General features: G+C 38.9%; 1 protein-coding gene across 1 annotated transcript in view; it reads right to left on the bottom strand.

Moving 5' to 3' along the window:
• The window catches only part of MGAT4A (alpha-1,3-mannosyl-glycoprotein 4-beta-N-acetylglucosaminyltransferase A), a 98,716-nt gene that overhangs the window by 3,161 nt on the left and 79,889 nt on the right, over positions 1–15,666 (bottom strand). Inside the window, exons 8-13 of the mRNA XM_060027306.1 lie at positions 12,127–12,241; positions 10,892–11,022; positions 7,556–7,663; positions 7,247–7,440; positions 5,312–5,390; positions 4,575–4,641 (exon numbers count right to left, since the gene is read on the bottom strand). Of these exons, the coding sequence (XP_059883289.1) occupies positions 4,575–4,641; positions 5,312–5,390; positions 7,247–7,440; positions 7,556–7,663; positions 10,892–11,022; positions 12,127–12,241 (694 nt within the window). The remainder of the gene's footprint in view (positions 1–4,574; positions 4,642–5,311; positions 5,391–7,246; positions 7,441–7,555; positions 7,664–10,891; positions 11,023–12,126; positions 12,242–15,666) is intronic.

The following is a 15,666-nucleotide window of genomic DNA, read 5'->3' as shown; positions in this document are numbered from 1 at the left end:
CTCACTTATCTCTGCTGTTGTAGCATAAAAGCACACAGACAACACGTAAACAAATGAGCATAGCTGTGTTAAAGAAACTCTATTCATGGACACTGAAATTTGAATATTTTCTAGTTTTTACATGTCACAATATATTACTATGCTTTTTATTTTTTCAATCATTTAAAAATGAAAATAATGAAAAAAATTTCTACATTCTTCACTCACAGGCTATTAGAAAACAAGCAGTGGGCCACATTTGGCCCATGGGCTGTCGTTAGCTAACCATTAAATTATGTGTCAATTCTAGAGTCTTAAAATATATTGAGTAGGCTCATAGTAAGATAAGATACATTCAAATTGAAAAACCATACTGGAGAAAGTTCATTTTCATTTGTACAGGAAATATTCAACTTATGAACTGCCAAAGTAATGTTTTTATTTTAAAAATTAATACTTATTTCATAAAAGTATGTCCTTATTTGGTGCTAGACTGGGGTAGGGAATGTATGCTACAAAAACAGTATAATTTAATATTGAGTTAGGAAGGGAATTCAGGGCTGAAAAATGCTGTGGAACTTGAAACATTTTAACTTATCATGTATCTGAATCTATCACCTGATGAGCTCATTTAATTAGAAAAATAATTAGCAAATTATATAACTGGCCTCATTAAAAGACTCTCACCCAGCAATTTTATGCTGCAGATATACTCTCACATGTGCAAAAAGCATATATAGACTGCAGCAAAAACTGTGAACAATCTAAGTGCCCATGATTAGGAGACTGGCTAATTTAATTACAATATGCTAATACAAGGGAATATTAGGCAGCCCATTAAAAGACTGAAGAAACAATAGAAAGAATGAAGTAAAGTTGTAGATAATGCAGTTGTGACTTACTTCCATTCCTAAGAATACATTGTAGAGAAACTCTCATACATGTGCCTACGTGTTCAGGCCAGCAAAAAGATGGAAACACACTTTATGACCAAACAGAACAGACAGCAATATATTCATCCATGGAGATCAATACAGCAATGAAAATGAATAAGCCATGGATACACACATCCACATGGTTGAATATCACAATGGTGAGAGAAAAAAGCAAACTGTAGACTACAGAATGTCATCATTCATATCAAATTTCAAAACAAGCAAAATAAGACTGCATTATTCAGGGATATATCACACATATGTAGTGAAAGCATATATGGAAATGGTAACCACAAAATTTAGGATAGTAGTTACCCTTGGGTGGGTGGGGAAAGAGGATAATTAGGGAAGAGCAACTGAACTGGCAAATCTTAAGCGGCATACACTGATATTCATTACATTATTAGTTGTATCTTTTTGTGCATCTGAAATATTTACAATTTTTAAAAAATGTTCATCTTCCATACGCACATATGTATTTTGTTCAGTGAAAAAACAAGATGTAGAACAAGGTTGTAGAGTGTGTTACCATCTATGTGTGATTGTGTGTTTTCGAAGAATATACTAAAATATTTTTATTTATGAGTAGATACTTCTAGAAGAATACAAATCATTATAGCAATTGCCTCTGGGAAGCACCAGGTAGGAGGGGAAAGAAGAGGGAAGGAGACAAGTTTACCCTCTTAAATTTGTATTTGGTACCATGTACATGTATTAACTTTCCAAACAACAAATTTAACTTTTGTCCTTAACCCAATGGTCTGGTAGGTAAGCATTAAAAGATAAAAAAGAAGGGGAAAATGAAGGAGGAAATGACTAAAGAGTGACTGGAATCCCCAAACCCTGGCATTAGGAGGGACTTCCAAGGTCATGCCCTCCGTGGACGCCCTTCTGCTACCCAGACGGTGGTCCATTCCTTCTTCCAGTGTTTCTCTGTGAAAGGCTCTTCTTCTGCTGTCTCATAATTTTAACCTACTAATAAATGTGGTATTTCTTTCACAGGACTGTCCTTAGTTACCATCCCGCCAACCCCACCTTCACCCATCAGGTCTCTGCTAACTGCCAGCTGGGTGTCTACTGTTTCCAACAATGCCTTTGGGCATAAGCTGCTGCACAGTCTGATCCTATTGAACCCAGGCCCCTTTGTAGCACCAGCCTTTGTGGCTTGTCCCACCCAAGAGGGCTCTTATTAGCTACCTCTTTCTCTGGTTCTCTCTGTCAAACTTCTGGATGCGCTACAGTTTAGCTTGAATGTAGCTACCAGTCTCCTCCTAACTGTTTACCACCAAAATCTCCATCATGTTCCACAGCGCCCTTGGGCTTGAACTTCCCCAAGTTCTGTTTCAAGTAAGGCAGTCCCCTTAGGGTGCGCTACAGAGCTCTCTGATGGCCTGCCTCTCCCCTGGAGAAAATCTCTGCACCACTGCTCAGGACCCCTGGCAGGGACAGCAGCCCACCTCCCAGCTAAAGTGACACCCCTGCTTTACAAGCAGAGCACTGGGTTGTAGCAGTAGCCCTTCGTGTCCTGGCTGACCTCTCCCAGTGTGCGGGGACCAGTGGGCTGGGGGAGGTGATCAGGGCCAAGGACTCTCACCCTGCCGTCCCTGCAGCAAAGGTTCGCCCGATGAATGGAAGTTAGGTGGAGGAAAGGAGCCTCAGATCTCTAAGCTGCTCATGTCTGGAACAGAGCTTCTGCAACAGGGAGCTGGGGAGGTGACAGATGCTGGTGGCCTGCCCTTTCTGGTGAGATACCGCAGCCCTGGAGTGGGGGCTGGTGGGAGAGGGAGTCCGTATTTTTGGCTGGACATGCAGAGTAGAGCTTCTGAGTCACTGAGCTTGGCCAGCGTGGGTAATGAGCGAGTCAGGGCTCCAATGCCACAGACTCTTAATGCTGTTACTGAGATTCAGACTTTACGAGTTAATGTTTCTCTATTCGCTGTACTTTTCTAAAAAACTACCTTTCACCAGTTATGGTTGTCTCACTAGAAAAAGGTCTGCAGAGCCCCTCACACACCATTCAGCTAAAGCATACTTCTTAAGGGAGCAGAATTTTTTATATGAACTTGAAAAAAAATCAGCTGCTTTTGTTTCTGATGCACACTTTTGTTACACAAGGTCCTAGGTCTGATCACCCATCAGTTCTCTTCCAGTTCTAAATATGTATGAGTTGATGTTTTAGATGGTCATTATCTTCAAATTACTGCAATCATATAAATGTCTCTATTTCCTATGCTACTTTCATAACCTAGAACACAACATTCTCAGAAATTTAATAACTCATAGGTAATAGGGTTAATAAATGTCTCACATACACAGCTAATCTTATGAACATTTCTAGGGTGGGCTAAAATATAACCCAAAGATGAAAATAATTAAACTCATCTATCCACTAAGCTGTATAGAAATTAGTCAGGGTGATTGTACAAGCCTTGTAGCAAACACTGAATGACATTCACTGAACGTAAAACTGCTTGAGAGGGTTCTAAGCATGCCTCTGTCCTGTATACCTACAATATGAATTGCCCAATAATCTCTTCTGCCTGCCACTAGGAAAAGTATTAATTTAAGTGAAAAGAAAATATGTAATCATCCACTGAGTTGATGTCCATCAAAGGACAGGTCCTACGTTAATCACAGGAGTGCTTGAGCAACAAAGCCCCCTCCCCCTTCCACAGTGAGCGCACAGAACTGAGCTACGAAACGTGATTACACAGAAGAGGTGCATGCACTGTGGTAGGAAGAGCCAAGGAGAGCTTGTTAATAAAGGATGAGAAAGTATTCATCAGGAGGAGAAATACCAATCCATCGTTTCAGGTGGGGAAAGTGGACAGAGACATGGCTGGGAGCACAGGGCATTAGAGGAACACATCTCAGGACTGGAGAGATGAAGCATAAGAGGAAAGTAACAAGATACGGAAGTGGGTGGGAGCTAAGGAATCTGATCACAGAAGGTCATTAAGGTATTTCAGCCAGGTTAATACAGCATTTAGGTTTTGGCAAGGGAGCTACAGTGGCTCGGTGGACTGGCTGGGAAACAGAGGCAGAGTATCGCTGCAGTAGGGTGAATGCACATTCAGACACAAATAGACATTTTATGCTAATGGACAGTGAAGCTGGGTGCGGGGTTTCAGAGTGTCTCCCAAGGTTAGACTCAGGCAGCTAGATGAATCGTGACAGCACAAACCATGGTGACCAATGACGAAATAAATGTCCATATTACAGACGCTCCGGGTAGATGGCTACGTGGCCCCCACGTAGTTTGTCAGCTGGCATCTCAGTACAGATCTAAAGCTCGGGGGGAGGCAGGGCTAAAGGCTCAGATTCTGGCGTACGGCTATTGCTGGGATCATGAGAGCAGTCAGCTAAGATCATCCAGTACGAGACTGCAGGAGGCAGCTTGAAGGCGGATTATCTACCAGTGACGACAGTGAAGCAGCAGATGCAGAGAGAAAGAGGAACCAGGAAATGAACCTTTGATCTGAAACCCTAGTTGGGTCAAGATAATAATAAAAGTATGTACTAGAACACAGGGAACAAAGAAAAGAGTACACTGGTATTTATAATCCTGAAGCTGCTTAATATCTGAAAAGAACTTAAAATTACTTCAGGACTAAGTCCAAAAAAGTAAAGGACATTTTACTAGTTTCAAGTAGGTATTACCTATTCTGAAATAACCATCTCCTAATCGTTTGTCTTTGGTTTCTTTGCTGATTTCCAAACCTTCACTCTAAAATAGAACAAAAACATCTTATAAACAATTACTTCTATTTAAAACAAATCTAGGTTATTAATACATCTTAATAAATATAAAAGTGGCATCTGTGGCACAGCTATCTCTGAAAAGAGAAAATGCCATGTCAGTCTTGAACCTTAAAAGGTTTATCAATCAGTATAAGTGCTCCATCTGAATCTGTATATAATATACTGTTGGCTAGAAATTTTTAATTTTAATTAATTTCCAGTTTAAATCAATTTAATAGAATGCTGTTTTCTATTAAAAATATACAGAAGTAAAGAACTGTGTGTTACCTTGAAAGAAATTAAGCATTCCTTAGAGACCAATAAATTAACTTTCTACATTATTCAACAGGCATTAAAACTGCATGGTATTTTGGGACTCAAAATACAAACAGCAAGTAAACATTAAAGTAAAGTAATGATTCATTTATTTTTCCAGTACAAATGTCCAAGTTACTTTCCAACAGGAAACAAAATAAAGGCTCTTTCTATGAAGGCAAACGGGACAATATACCAGGTGTTCCATATTGCCAAAAGAAGTTGGTATTACTCACCACTAAGGTCCTGCCATCATGAGAATTTCTTAAACAGGAAGAGCCTCAAATCAGGTCTATTAATATTAGTTCTCAAGGAAAATTTAGGAGAAAAAATAGTCATACCTTCAAAGGCAAAACTTCTACAGTTGTGTTGAGCAGAATATCCCCTGGATGTTCCTGGTTGCCACTATGGAACAAATAACTAAAAAGACAAACATAAAAATATAGTCAGACTATCCTCCACAAAGGTTCAGAAGGGGGCCTTACCTCAGAATAAGGTTGACGACACTCAAGTCTGTAGTGACTGCACATCATATGTCCTGAACAGTTGCAGGGAAATTAAAACCTAAGGGGGATGCAATAGCTCCTCTATCAGAGGGGCATGTTTGCTGCATAACAATGATGTACTTGACAAAAAAAAAAAAGATGACAGTGTTTTGTTGCTGTTGATGCAGCCATTAAAATGCTTGTGAATCACTTGTGACAGAGTATATTGGATAATATATGATATAAAATTACATGTAGACCACGATCTCAAAGTAGAAAGTGCACACAGTTACCAAGAAAATAAAAGTGTCAATATGGTCATAATGGTATCCTTGGGGTTATGATTTTTTTCCTCATTCTTCACACCTTAAAATTTTTGTATAATGAACACATACGTATGTTACACAGAGCATTTTTTTCCTAACACTTCACTTCTGTATTAATAAATACAACTTCTGCTTTTTCCCCTCTCAGCAAATAAGTTATGGTGAAAATCAAATGATCCCTTTTCTCTGTCCTAGGAAGGGTGGGTCTGTGCATGGACTCCAAGAAAATTCACATATACTGTCACTTTAGAAGAATTGTGTTTCGCTAGAAAAGTGCCCTCAGCAGGGGCATTAAGAGGTTTATTGTAAATATATTTGTTGTTACTAAGTTTGATCTCGAATATATGAGCTCTTTAGTAGATTCTTTGATGGAATTATTTTTATTTCCTAAAAATAAACCCATAAATGTGGTTTGAGGCTATTCTTGTTGAGGTGACAGAAGACTGCTATTTCTAATTCTATGAGGACTCAAGTGTGGTGAACAATACCTCACAGAGCAGAATTCCACTACATAGTATAAAAATGAACATTAAATAACAACAAAACCAATATTATATACTCATATAAGTGCAAAATATTACTCAAAAGTATTCTAATATGTCTTGCCAGTGATCTTCCCATTGGTTATAACGTTTTTACACTTAAATTCCTCTTTAGAATCAGTTTAGAGTAACTGTTTACTGGAATCTAAACTGATTCCAGTTTAGAATCAGTTTAGAGTAAAAGAAAATTAATAGCATTACATATAGCTATGCATTGTTTTTGACCACCTTAAACAGAATTATTCCAAATTATTTTTGGCAGATTCTAAAAACCAAATGGCCTTCAAAGGAGAAGACATAACATCACATTCTGGGGATTACATGGAAGTATGCCACAGACAGTCTGGGGAACATACCCAAAACTGAGGAAAGATGGAAGGAATTGTGACTGTTAAGTAAAAAATGGGGAGAAAAAGTCCCAAATTTTGTCAAGTGAACAGAAATGCTGAAACACATAAAAGGGTTTTAAATGCTTCCATGGTGTACTAAAGGCACTTGCACTTCCAGCACTTGCAGAAGCACTGAATAGGAATAGTCATAGTCTGTCAAATTTATCATTTCAACCAAACTGCTGGGCCATCCACTAGCTCGCAGCCAAATCTTAAGGGATATTCTAGGATAAGGACGTGAAAACTAATTTGGGATTCTGAGGGAGAGTTCTACATAAAAGTATTAAAAATCTATACGAAATATACATTCAGAAATACCAACAGAATTTATCAAACATACTAAATGCTGGTATTATATCTGTAAGCAACATACCCATACTGTCACTGAGTTACACAAAATGTATTTTATAATCCAACATTTAGGACTCATTGACTGCTCACACGTGTGATATACACCAAAAATTCCATCATAGATCACATTATGAATGAGAGGTCTGAATTGTAAGACCAAATTATATTTCAATAATGACCTACCTTTCCACATTGACTGGCTTGTCAAATTTAAACAGGATGTAGTCTCCAGCTACTGGAGTTATAGCCCAGAAGAAATCCTCCCCCATATAAGTTTTCTCCAGTGTATGTCCTTGGTAGACCTTAAGAGAAGTAGATACCTCTGCAGGGGGGTTTACATGGATCTTAAGAAGTAATGGTTTCATGTAATCTTTATCCTAGGAGGAAAGACATATTAACAACATACGGCTCATTTATACTTCAGAAGAACAAGGATTATACAGTAGATAACAAATTGTCTGTGCATGAGAAAAATAAAATTAAATCACCAACCGTGAGTTTCTGAATTTTTCCTGTTAGTGAAGAATGCAGACCAACATGTTGGAAAAGAGAAGGTCTGAAGCGAATCCGCAGATTTGCTTTCTGTCGATCACAATGTTTCTAAATATTAAACGGGAATGTTAGTGTTACATTATAAAGTGAAATCTTGTCCTCCTCTGAAAGATGAGAAGCCCTTCAGAAGGGTAAATATTGAAAAGAAAATCCAGCTTCATCTCATAATTTCAAGTCGTGTTTCTTTAGGGTCCTCTTTGAGGCATTAATAGATTTGCTACCTACTTGATAAACAGACACGATGCGGAAATTAAAAATAAGCACTTCCAAGGGAAGAGTTAAGGATTTAATTTCAACTACCTTTCAAAATAGGTCAATATAGATTTGACTTTTAATGTTAAAATGCACAAACTCTAGAGGTTTGGTTCAAATACACAAAATACCTTTAATTGGATAATATAATGAAGAATTTGCAGATAAGAAAAAACACATTTTGTTGCATGAAAGCAATCTGAAAATGTGAGCCAGCAAGTGGACTACAAGCAAGGACACAACATCAAAACAGACAAATCGGGATTCCCCGGTGGCGCAGTGGTTGGGAGTCCGCCTGCCGATGCAGGGGACGTGGGTTCGTGCCCCGGTCCGGGAAGATCCCACATGCCGCGGAGCGGCTGCGCCCGTGAGCCATGGCCGCTGAGCCTGCGCGTCCGGAGTCTGTGCTCCACAACGGGAGAGGCCACAGCGGTGAGAGGCCTGCGTACCGCAAAAAAAAAACCAGACAAATCCAACTCAGCACAGTTGGGAGACACCTATGTTTCAGCTCTAAGTGCCCCATGGCCCATATTTTCGATTATAACCTGCTCTCGTGTGATCATGGCGTGTGGGACCTACAGCCCTGGCAGGACTCGCATGCATTCGTTAGCTCAGTGCTTCAGGACAGCCATGGCTACCTTGTCATGCTTTTATAAACCCTTTCCATTTTCAATGACTTGTATAAGTTTTGGGCCCAGAACATACTGAAAAAGACAAATGTATAAGACATTTCCACTTTGAAAGACCTCCAATTATTTCCTGGATGTTAAAATGCCTAATTTTTCTCAAGAGGTTTACTTCATTAGCATTACTGCTAACAGGAGAGTAGAGGTGAAATTGTATATTTTATTTACACAAATAAAACACTCAAGTGGAAGGAGAGGGAAGGTAAGGGAGGGAGAGGACAGGGGAGGAGCGAGGAGAGGGGAGGTGGGACAGTGGAGGCGAGAGAGGATGAGAAGCAGCAGTGCCTGAGACCGAGCCCGCCACTCAACACACAGGCAACAAATGACACATTCGGGCCCGAAGAGTCAAAGCAGGTCCATAAACCTTTGGAAGAATGTGTGAATGCTTTTTTTTTTTTTAAAGTAACATTGGTTTATAACATTATATAAGTTTCAAATACACATTATACTTCTACTTCTGTATACACTACAGTGTTCTCACCACCAAGTCAGTTTCCATCCATCACCATACAGTTGACCCCCTTTACCCATTTCACCCCGCCACTCAACCCCTGCCCCGTCCCGTCTGGTAACCACTACTCTGTTCTTGTAACTACGTGTTTGTTTTTGCTTGGTACTATTGGTGGGAATGTAAACTGGTACAGCCACTGTGGAAAACAGTATGGAGATTCCTCAGAAAACTAGGAAGTACCATATGACCCATCAATCCCACTTCTGGGTATTTATCCAAGGAACACGAAAACACTAATCAGAAAAGACACATGCACCCCTATGTTCATCACATTATTTACAATAGCCACGATATGGAAACAACCTAAGTGCCCATCAATGGATGAATGGATAAAGGTGTGCTGTGTACACGTACACACACACACACACACACACACAGAGAGAAATACTACTCAAACATAAAAAAGATGAAATCTTTCCATTTGCAACAACATGGATGAAGCTTGAGGGTATTATGCTCAGTGAAATAAGTGTGAATGGAAGGGTCTCCTAGACCACTGTCAAAGGGATGTGATTCTAGAGCCAGCAAGTATGTGGTGACAGCTTCCGTGACATCCTAGTGGAAGCAGCTGAAAAATTACAGGCCATAGAAAGACGGGTGGAAGAATGTATCTTCATGGTTTTAATTTTTACTTTCAGAGATTTTCACCTCACAAGCTCACTTAAGAACCTAACCACCATATTAGATAAAACTGCACAGGACCAATTAAAGGCAAGTGTGTTGTACAAATGTAAAGATGACATGAATTGTTCTGTGTCCTACAATAAAAATTCCTGTAAATCACAAAGAAAATACAGGTAAGGGCTTACATCATAAAAATGAGTTGATCGAATCCATTTATATGTTCAGTCATTTTTGGAAAGCTGGTACTCTGCTATTTCGCTACACACCGTGATTTGCTCTAAGAAAGTGGTTATTTTTAAAAGAGAGAGAAAGCAATAGCTTACAGACACCTGAAGAGGGTGTCCTAAAAGCTAACTGGCAGATAGGATGATCAAACTGTTCTAGGGAATATAAGGTCATGAAATCAAATTAAATGTTTATTTGTGAGAATAAGTCAACACTATAATGACATATGCTTATAATAAAGATTTCCTTGTTATTACATGTCAAAGTGACTCATTCATTTTTAAGAATGTGTATTCATATTTTATTTATGCTTACAGCCAATAATTTAAAAAATTTTTCCAGAGATACAGTTCAAATTAGACAAGAAAAACATATTAATTTACTTTCTACAATAAGATTTCAATGGAGATAACTTAATATTTGAATAGTCCAAGCAAAAATCATTGTTTACTGACTTACCCTGTCACCAACATCCCAAAGGTCAGCATATCAGCATGAACATTGGCTTCTTACAAGTAACACAATACAAAAAAGGTACACTTTTGACTTGTCATTGTTTTGGTATAAAATATGACCTCCATTCTATTCCTTATATCTAGGTGTGCTGGGGTCCGATATTGTCCCCAAAGTATTTGAAAAAAGAAAGCTGACAGAGGATGTGAAGAAAACCAAAACAACTCCCCCCTGACACAGGACAGATATGGCCAACAGCAAGGAAACACCAGAGCCTCAAGACACAATAAACATTCCTCAGCAATTTAAAGAAAGGTGTGCTTCACTGACTTAAAAGTCCCTCCAGAACAGGAACTTCTTGTAGTTCTAGAAAGAAGGCAAGCACTTACACTGGTAAGTGGAAACACTGTTTTCTTTCAGCTACCAATTTAACTGTTCGTTTACAACATCTGGTTCCCTAAGAGTCATCACTTTCACTAAAAACATAAAAGAAGCCTCTTCTACCCGCATAAGAAATTAACTTACTGCATCTTTTTCAGGGTTGCAGACTTTCACCCACAGAATATGGTCCAAGAGCCAATCAATGGGTTTCTCCTTATAGAACATAAATATGAATTCCACAATCAGAGTGAGGTCTGGCGCTTGAAACATTTTACCTGAAAAGATATTCCCAATCAGTAACTGTAATAAAGAAGCCAAGCAACAAAACAGCTTAAATGAGTGAAATCCGTACAACAAATACACGAAAGCTTGTGCTTTCAACCATAAATCATTATCAATAATTTCCCCACCTGTCTTATCAAAAGCAAACTTGCTTTAGCTAAGTTTAGTTGTCACCTGAGTATAAACAGAAGTAGGTACTGAACTCCTAACTTTCTCCATTACAAAGTCTATCATACAACTACTAGCTCAAAGGATTCAAGAAGCAAGCTGGAGATTTTTCCTTCATGTCTTATTAAAATTCTTCCCATAAAAAAGGAACTTAAGAGGTTTAAGTTAAAAAACAAAAAATTTAACTAAATCAATACAAGCAAAAACAAGGACTCCTGATTTTGTCTTCACTGAAACCTTCACAAATAAAGATGTTTTTTGAGTCTTAAATTAAGTTTTGAGATAAATGATCAACAAGATCAAAGCCCCAGCCTCTAATACTTACAGATTTAAAGCATTAGAGGCAGCGAAATGTTACTCTCTGGGGTGTTTTTTAAGACCTATAAATTTCCTTCAACCTTCAACTTTAAACATATTCTCTTTAGTCGGATACTTTAGGAATTTTAATGAAAAAAAACTTTAAAAATAAGTACCCTTACTAGTCCCTGAAAGCAATACATGAATACAAACTAATGACTGAACAAGAACTTCATGTACTATGTCAAATACCAGGAATTCCTATTAGAAAACCACTAGTGCAGGACTCTTCTTAAAAGAACCCCAATCTTGCAAAAGCTCTGGGCTTTAAAACAGGAACTCGAAGTGTCCGAGAAGGAACCAGCACAGTGATTGGCTCTCTGTGGACATGAAAAGCCAGCAGGGCTGCCTTGCAGAACTCCAGAGTAAATATTACCATCTTAGAACTCTCCAAATACTATTTTGGGTTGACTTTCAACATTTTATACACAGAAGTTTACCGAAATTAAATTTTCTCAAAAGCAATCCATTTCCAGAGGAAAAAAGACAACTTTAAGGTAAAAAAAAAAATAGTCTAAGATTCTAAGTCCCAGTTATTTCTGAAAAGTAAATAAATCTAAAACTTTTCTTACCAATGAAGCCCAGCTGGGAGAACTCAAGTATCATCCATTCCTCAGAAGAAAGTTGAAGTGCAAAATTTTTTATGGTGTTAAAGTAATTCTGCTTGACAATAATATCATCTTCAAGCTAAAGAAAGTTGAACAATCATATTAATAAATCGGAAAGAGAAGAAAGATTTAAAGAGAACATTCTTTACTATGGAAAAACTCAAGCACACTTTTATAATGACAATCAAGGAAACAATGGTCAAAAATATTGAAAATATAAAAATTAATTTTAGGACTTTCCTAGCAGTCCAGTGGTTAAGACTCCACGCTCCCAATGCAGGGGGCACGGGTTCCATCCCTGGTCAGGGAAGATGCCACATGCCACGTGGTGTGGCCAAAAAATACATAATAATAATAATGATAAAATAAAAAGGAAAAATTATAAAAAATAACTAAAATAAAAATAAATTTTATTAAAAGAAAGCAAGGAAAATAAAATGGCAGATGCACATAGCAAGTCAACAAAACCACTCCCTTACCAGGGGAAATAACAAAACCACTCCATGAATTACTCCTTTTGGTCCTTCTATGGCTCCCAACATGATTTCACACTATCCTGTTTTCTTTTCAAAGGAAAAGAATTTTATAGGCCTTTTAATTTTTTCTTTTTTTTTGCTTTTTACATAATACATGTAACAAGTCAAAAAAAAAAAAAGCTAGCAGCTCTCCTCTGCCCTCCACCCAGCTAGTAGAAGTGACCAATGTTCAAGGTTGGGTGTGCACCCGCTGGACACCTTCAATATGGGCATACAGCACAGGTAGACCCATACCTACCTTAAGGTTCCCACCACCTTTACATTTTTATTAAAAAGGGATCACATCATGAAACCGGCTTTTTTCTCTTAATATATCATGAATATCTTTCCAGGTTAAAGAGTATATATTTAAAGCATTCTCTCTAGCAGATTCATACTATTCCCTGGGATTGATGGACAAATCATTCACCTGCTCACAGGCAGACACCCAGGTTGTTTCTCATTCTTTGTCAATGCAAACAATGCTTACACTTCATATCAGCGCTATTCATTTCTGTAGGATGGGTTCCTAAAAGTTCTCTTTTTATATTTTAAAAGGTATCTTCAAAATACTTAAGAACCTGTAGCAACTCAGAGCGCCAGTTAACCCCATGTGCTCTGCCATCACCACGTGTGTTACTGGAATGTTTACCAGTTCAACAGGGAGTTGACAGAGACCAGAGATCAAGAGTATCTGCAAAGACTTCCTCCCCAAATCTCCTTTCATAAAATTTTAAAGTCATAAGATGATTTTTTTACATATATACATTATTTTTTAATATTCTTTTCCATTGATGATTTTAATATCATAAGAAAACTCTTCCTTTTTTTTTTTTTTTTGCGGTACATGGGCCTCTCACTGTTGTGGCCTCTCCCGTTGCGGAGCACAGGCTCCAGACGCACAGGCCCAGCGGCCACGGCTCACAGGCCCAGCCGCTCCGCGGCATGTGGGATCCTCCCAGACCCGGGCACGAACCCGTGTCCCCTGCATCGGCTGGCAGACTCTCAACCACTGCACCACCAGGGAAGCCCCTTCCTTTTCTTAATGACACATTATCATTTCTAGTTATCTGCAAGTAATTTTCACTTGTTTTAGTATTTAGATTTTTTCATGTGTTTAAGTCCTATAAGCTTTCTTCCTATCTGTGAAGCAACAGTAGCAATATTTGGAAAGGTATGATTTTGACTCACCCAATATCTACTGAGCTTTGATTATGTTCCAGACACAGTACTAAACCCTGGGAACCCACCAGTGAACAGAAAAGACAAGTTTTACACCCTCAGAGCTTGTAGGGAAGCCAGAGGGAAAACCAGACAAAGCACAAAGCCCCGCTGGCACCTAACCTTGCTTTCCCAAAGAAGAGATGCCCACACTCACACGCAAACATTGGCCGTGGACGCCCAAAGGAAAGATGACCCCCAATACCAGGTACTTCCAAGCTTTTCCAATAAGTAGATTAAAAAACAAGCTTGGAATAGAGATGCAGACGTAGCGAACACACGTGTGGACATGGGGGGAGAGCGAGGGGGGGATGAATTGGAGATTGGGATTGACATATACACCATGTGTAAAACAGATAGCTAGTGGGAACCTGCTATATAGCGCAGGGAGCTCAGTTCGGTGCTCCGTGGTGACCTAGATGGGTGGGATGGGGGAGTGTGGGAGGGAAGTCCAAGAGGGAGGGAATATATGTACACATATAGTTGATTCACTTCGTTGTATAGCAGAAATTAACACAACATTGTAAAGCAACTATACCCCAATTTAAAAAACAAAAACAAGCTTGGGACTGATTTAAATATACAGACGTGTAGGTGAAATAATTAAATGCCTACTTAAAATTTAGTGCACTAAATTTGGTTACCACCAAAAATTTACATTTTTTTATATTAAATTAGAAAAATTGCTTTCTTCCACTCTCACACCTCATCAAACAACTTCACTTTTTAAGAAACTTTTAAAGATAACTGTAGATTCATATGCAGCTATAAAAAATAATACAGAGACCCAACATACCCCCAATATATATCCTCCAATATAATTACAGCACAATATCACTACCAGGAAATTGACTCTGATACAATTCAACCACATTATTCAAATTTCACCAGTTTTACATGCACTCAGTTGTGTGTAGTTGTGTGTCTGTGTGTTTAGCTCCATGCAATCTTAACACGTGTACATGTGCAAGAGCACTAGTAGGGCTAGGACACAGATCGGTTCCATCACAGGGACTCTCATGCTACCCTTTACATCCTCAGCCACCTCCCTCCTCTCCCCCCTTCCTAGCCTCTGGTAACCAAGAGTGTTCTCCCTCTCCATAATTTTGTCATTTCAAGAATGCTATATAGGGACCTCCCTGTTGGCGCAGTGGTTAGGAATCCGCCTGCCAATACAGGGGACACAGGTTCGATCCCTGGTCCAGGAACATCCCACATGCCGCGCAGCAACTAAGCCCACACATCACAACTACTGAGCCTGTGCTCTAGAGCCCGCAAGCCACAACTACTGAGCCCTCATGCCACAACTACTGAAGCCCACGCGCCTAGAGCCCGTGCTCCGCAACAAGAGAAGCCACTGCAATGAGAAGCCCGTGCACTGCAATGAAGAGTAGCCCCTGCTCGCCGTAACTAGAGAAAACCCGCACGCAGCAACAAAGACCCAACACAGCCAAAATAAATAAATAAATAAAATTAATTAATTTAAAAAAAAGTCTTGGGTAGGATACACCCCCAACATATGCAATCTTGAAGTCATGTCCCTGGGATAATTATGGAGTCTGGATTACAATACTTTGTACATCACAATGAACTCACTGAGAGAATTCTATACATTATGTAAAGACCTGAAGGTAAAGCAACTCCCTCTTTTCTGAGGCATAATTTTTGGGCAAATAGGGTAATTTTAAGAATGTTCAGTGGATCCATATATGAAAGACCTGAAAAGCTGGTGGCAATCTTAATGACCAACAATAAGATCATCGTGATA

This window comes from Delphinus delphis, chromosome 12 (assembly GCF_949987515.2).
Source record: "Delphinus delphis chromosome 12, mDelDel1.2, whole genome shotgun sequence".
Lineage (NCBI taxonomy): Eukaryota > Metazoa > Chordata > Mammalia > Artiodactyla > Delphinidae > Delphinus > Delphinus delphis.
The sequence above is the reverse complement of the archived record's forward strand: the minus strand, read 5'-3'. Positions and strand labels throughout refer to the sequence as shown.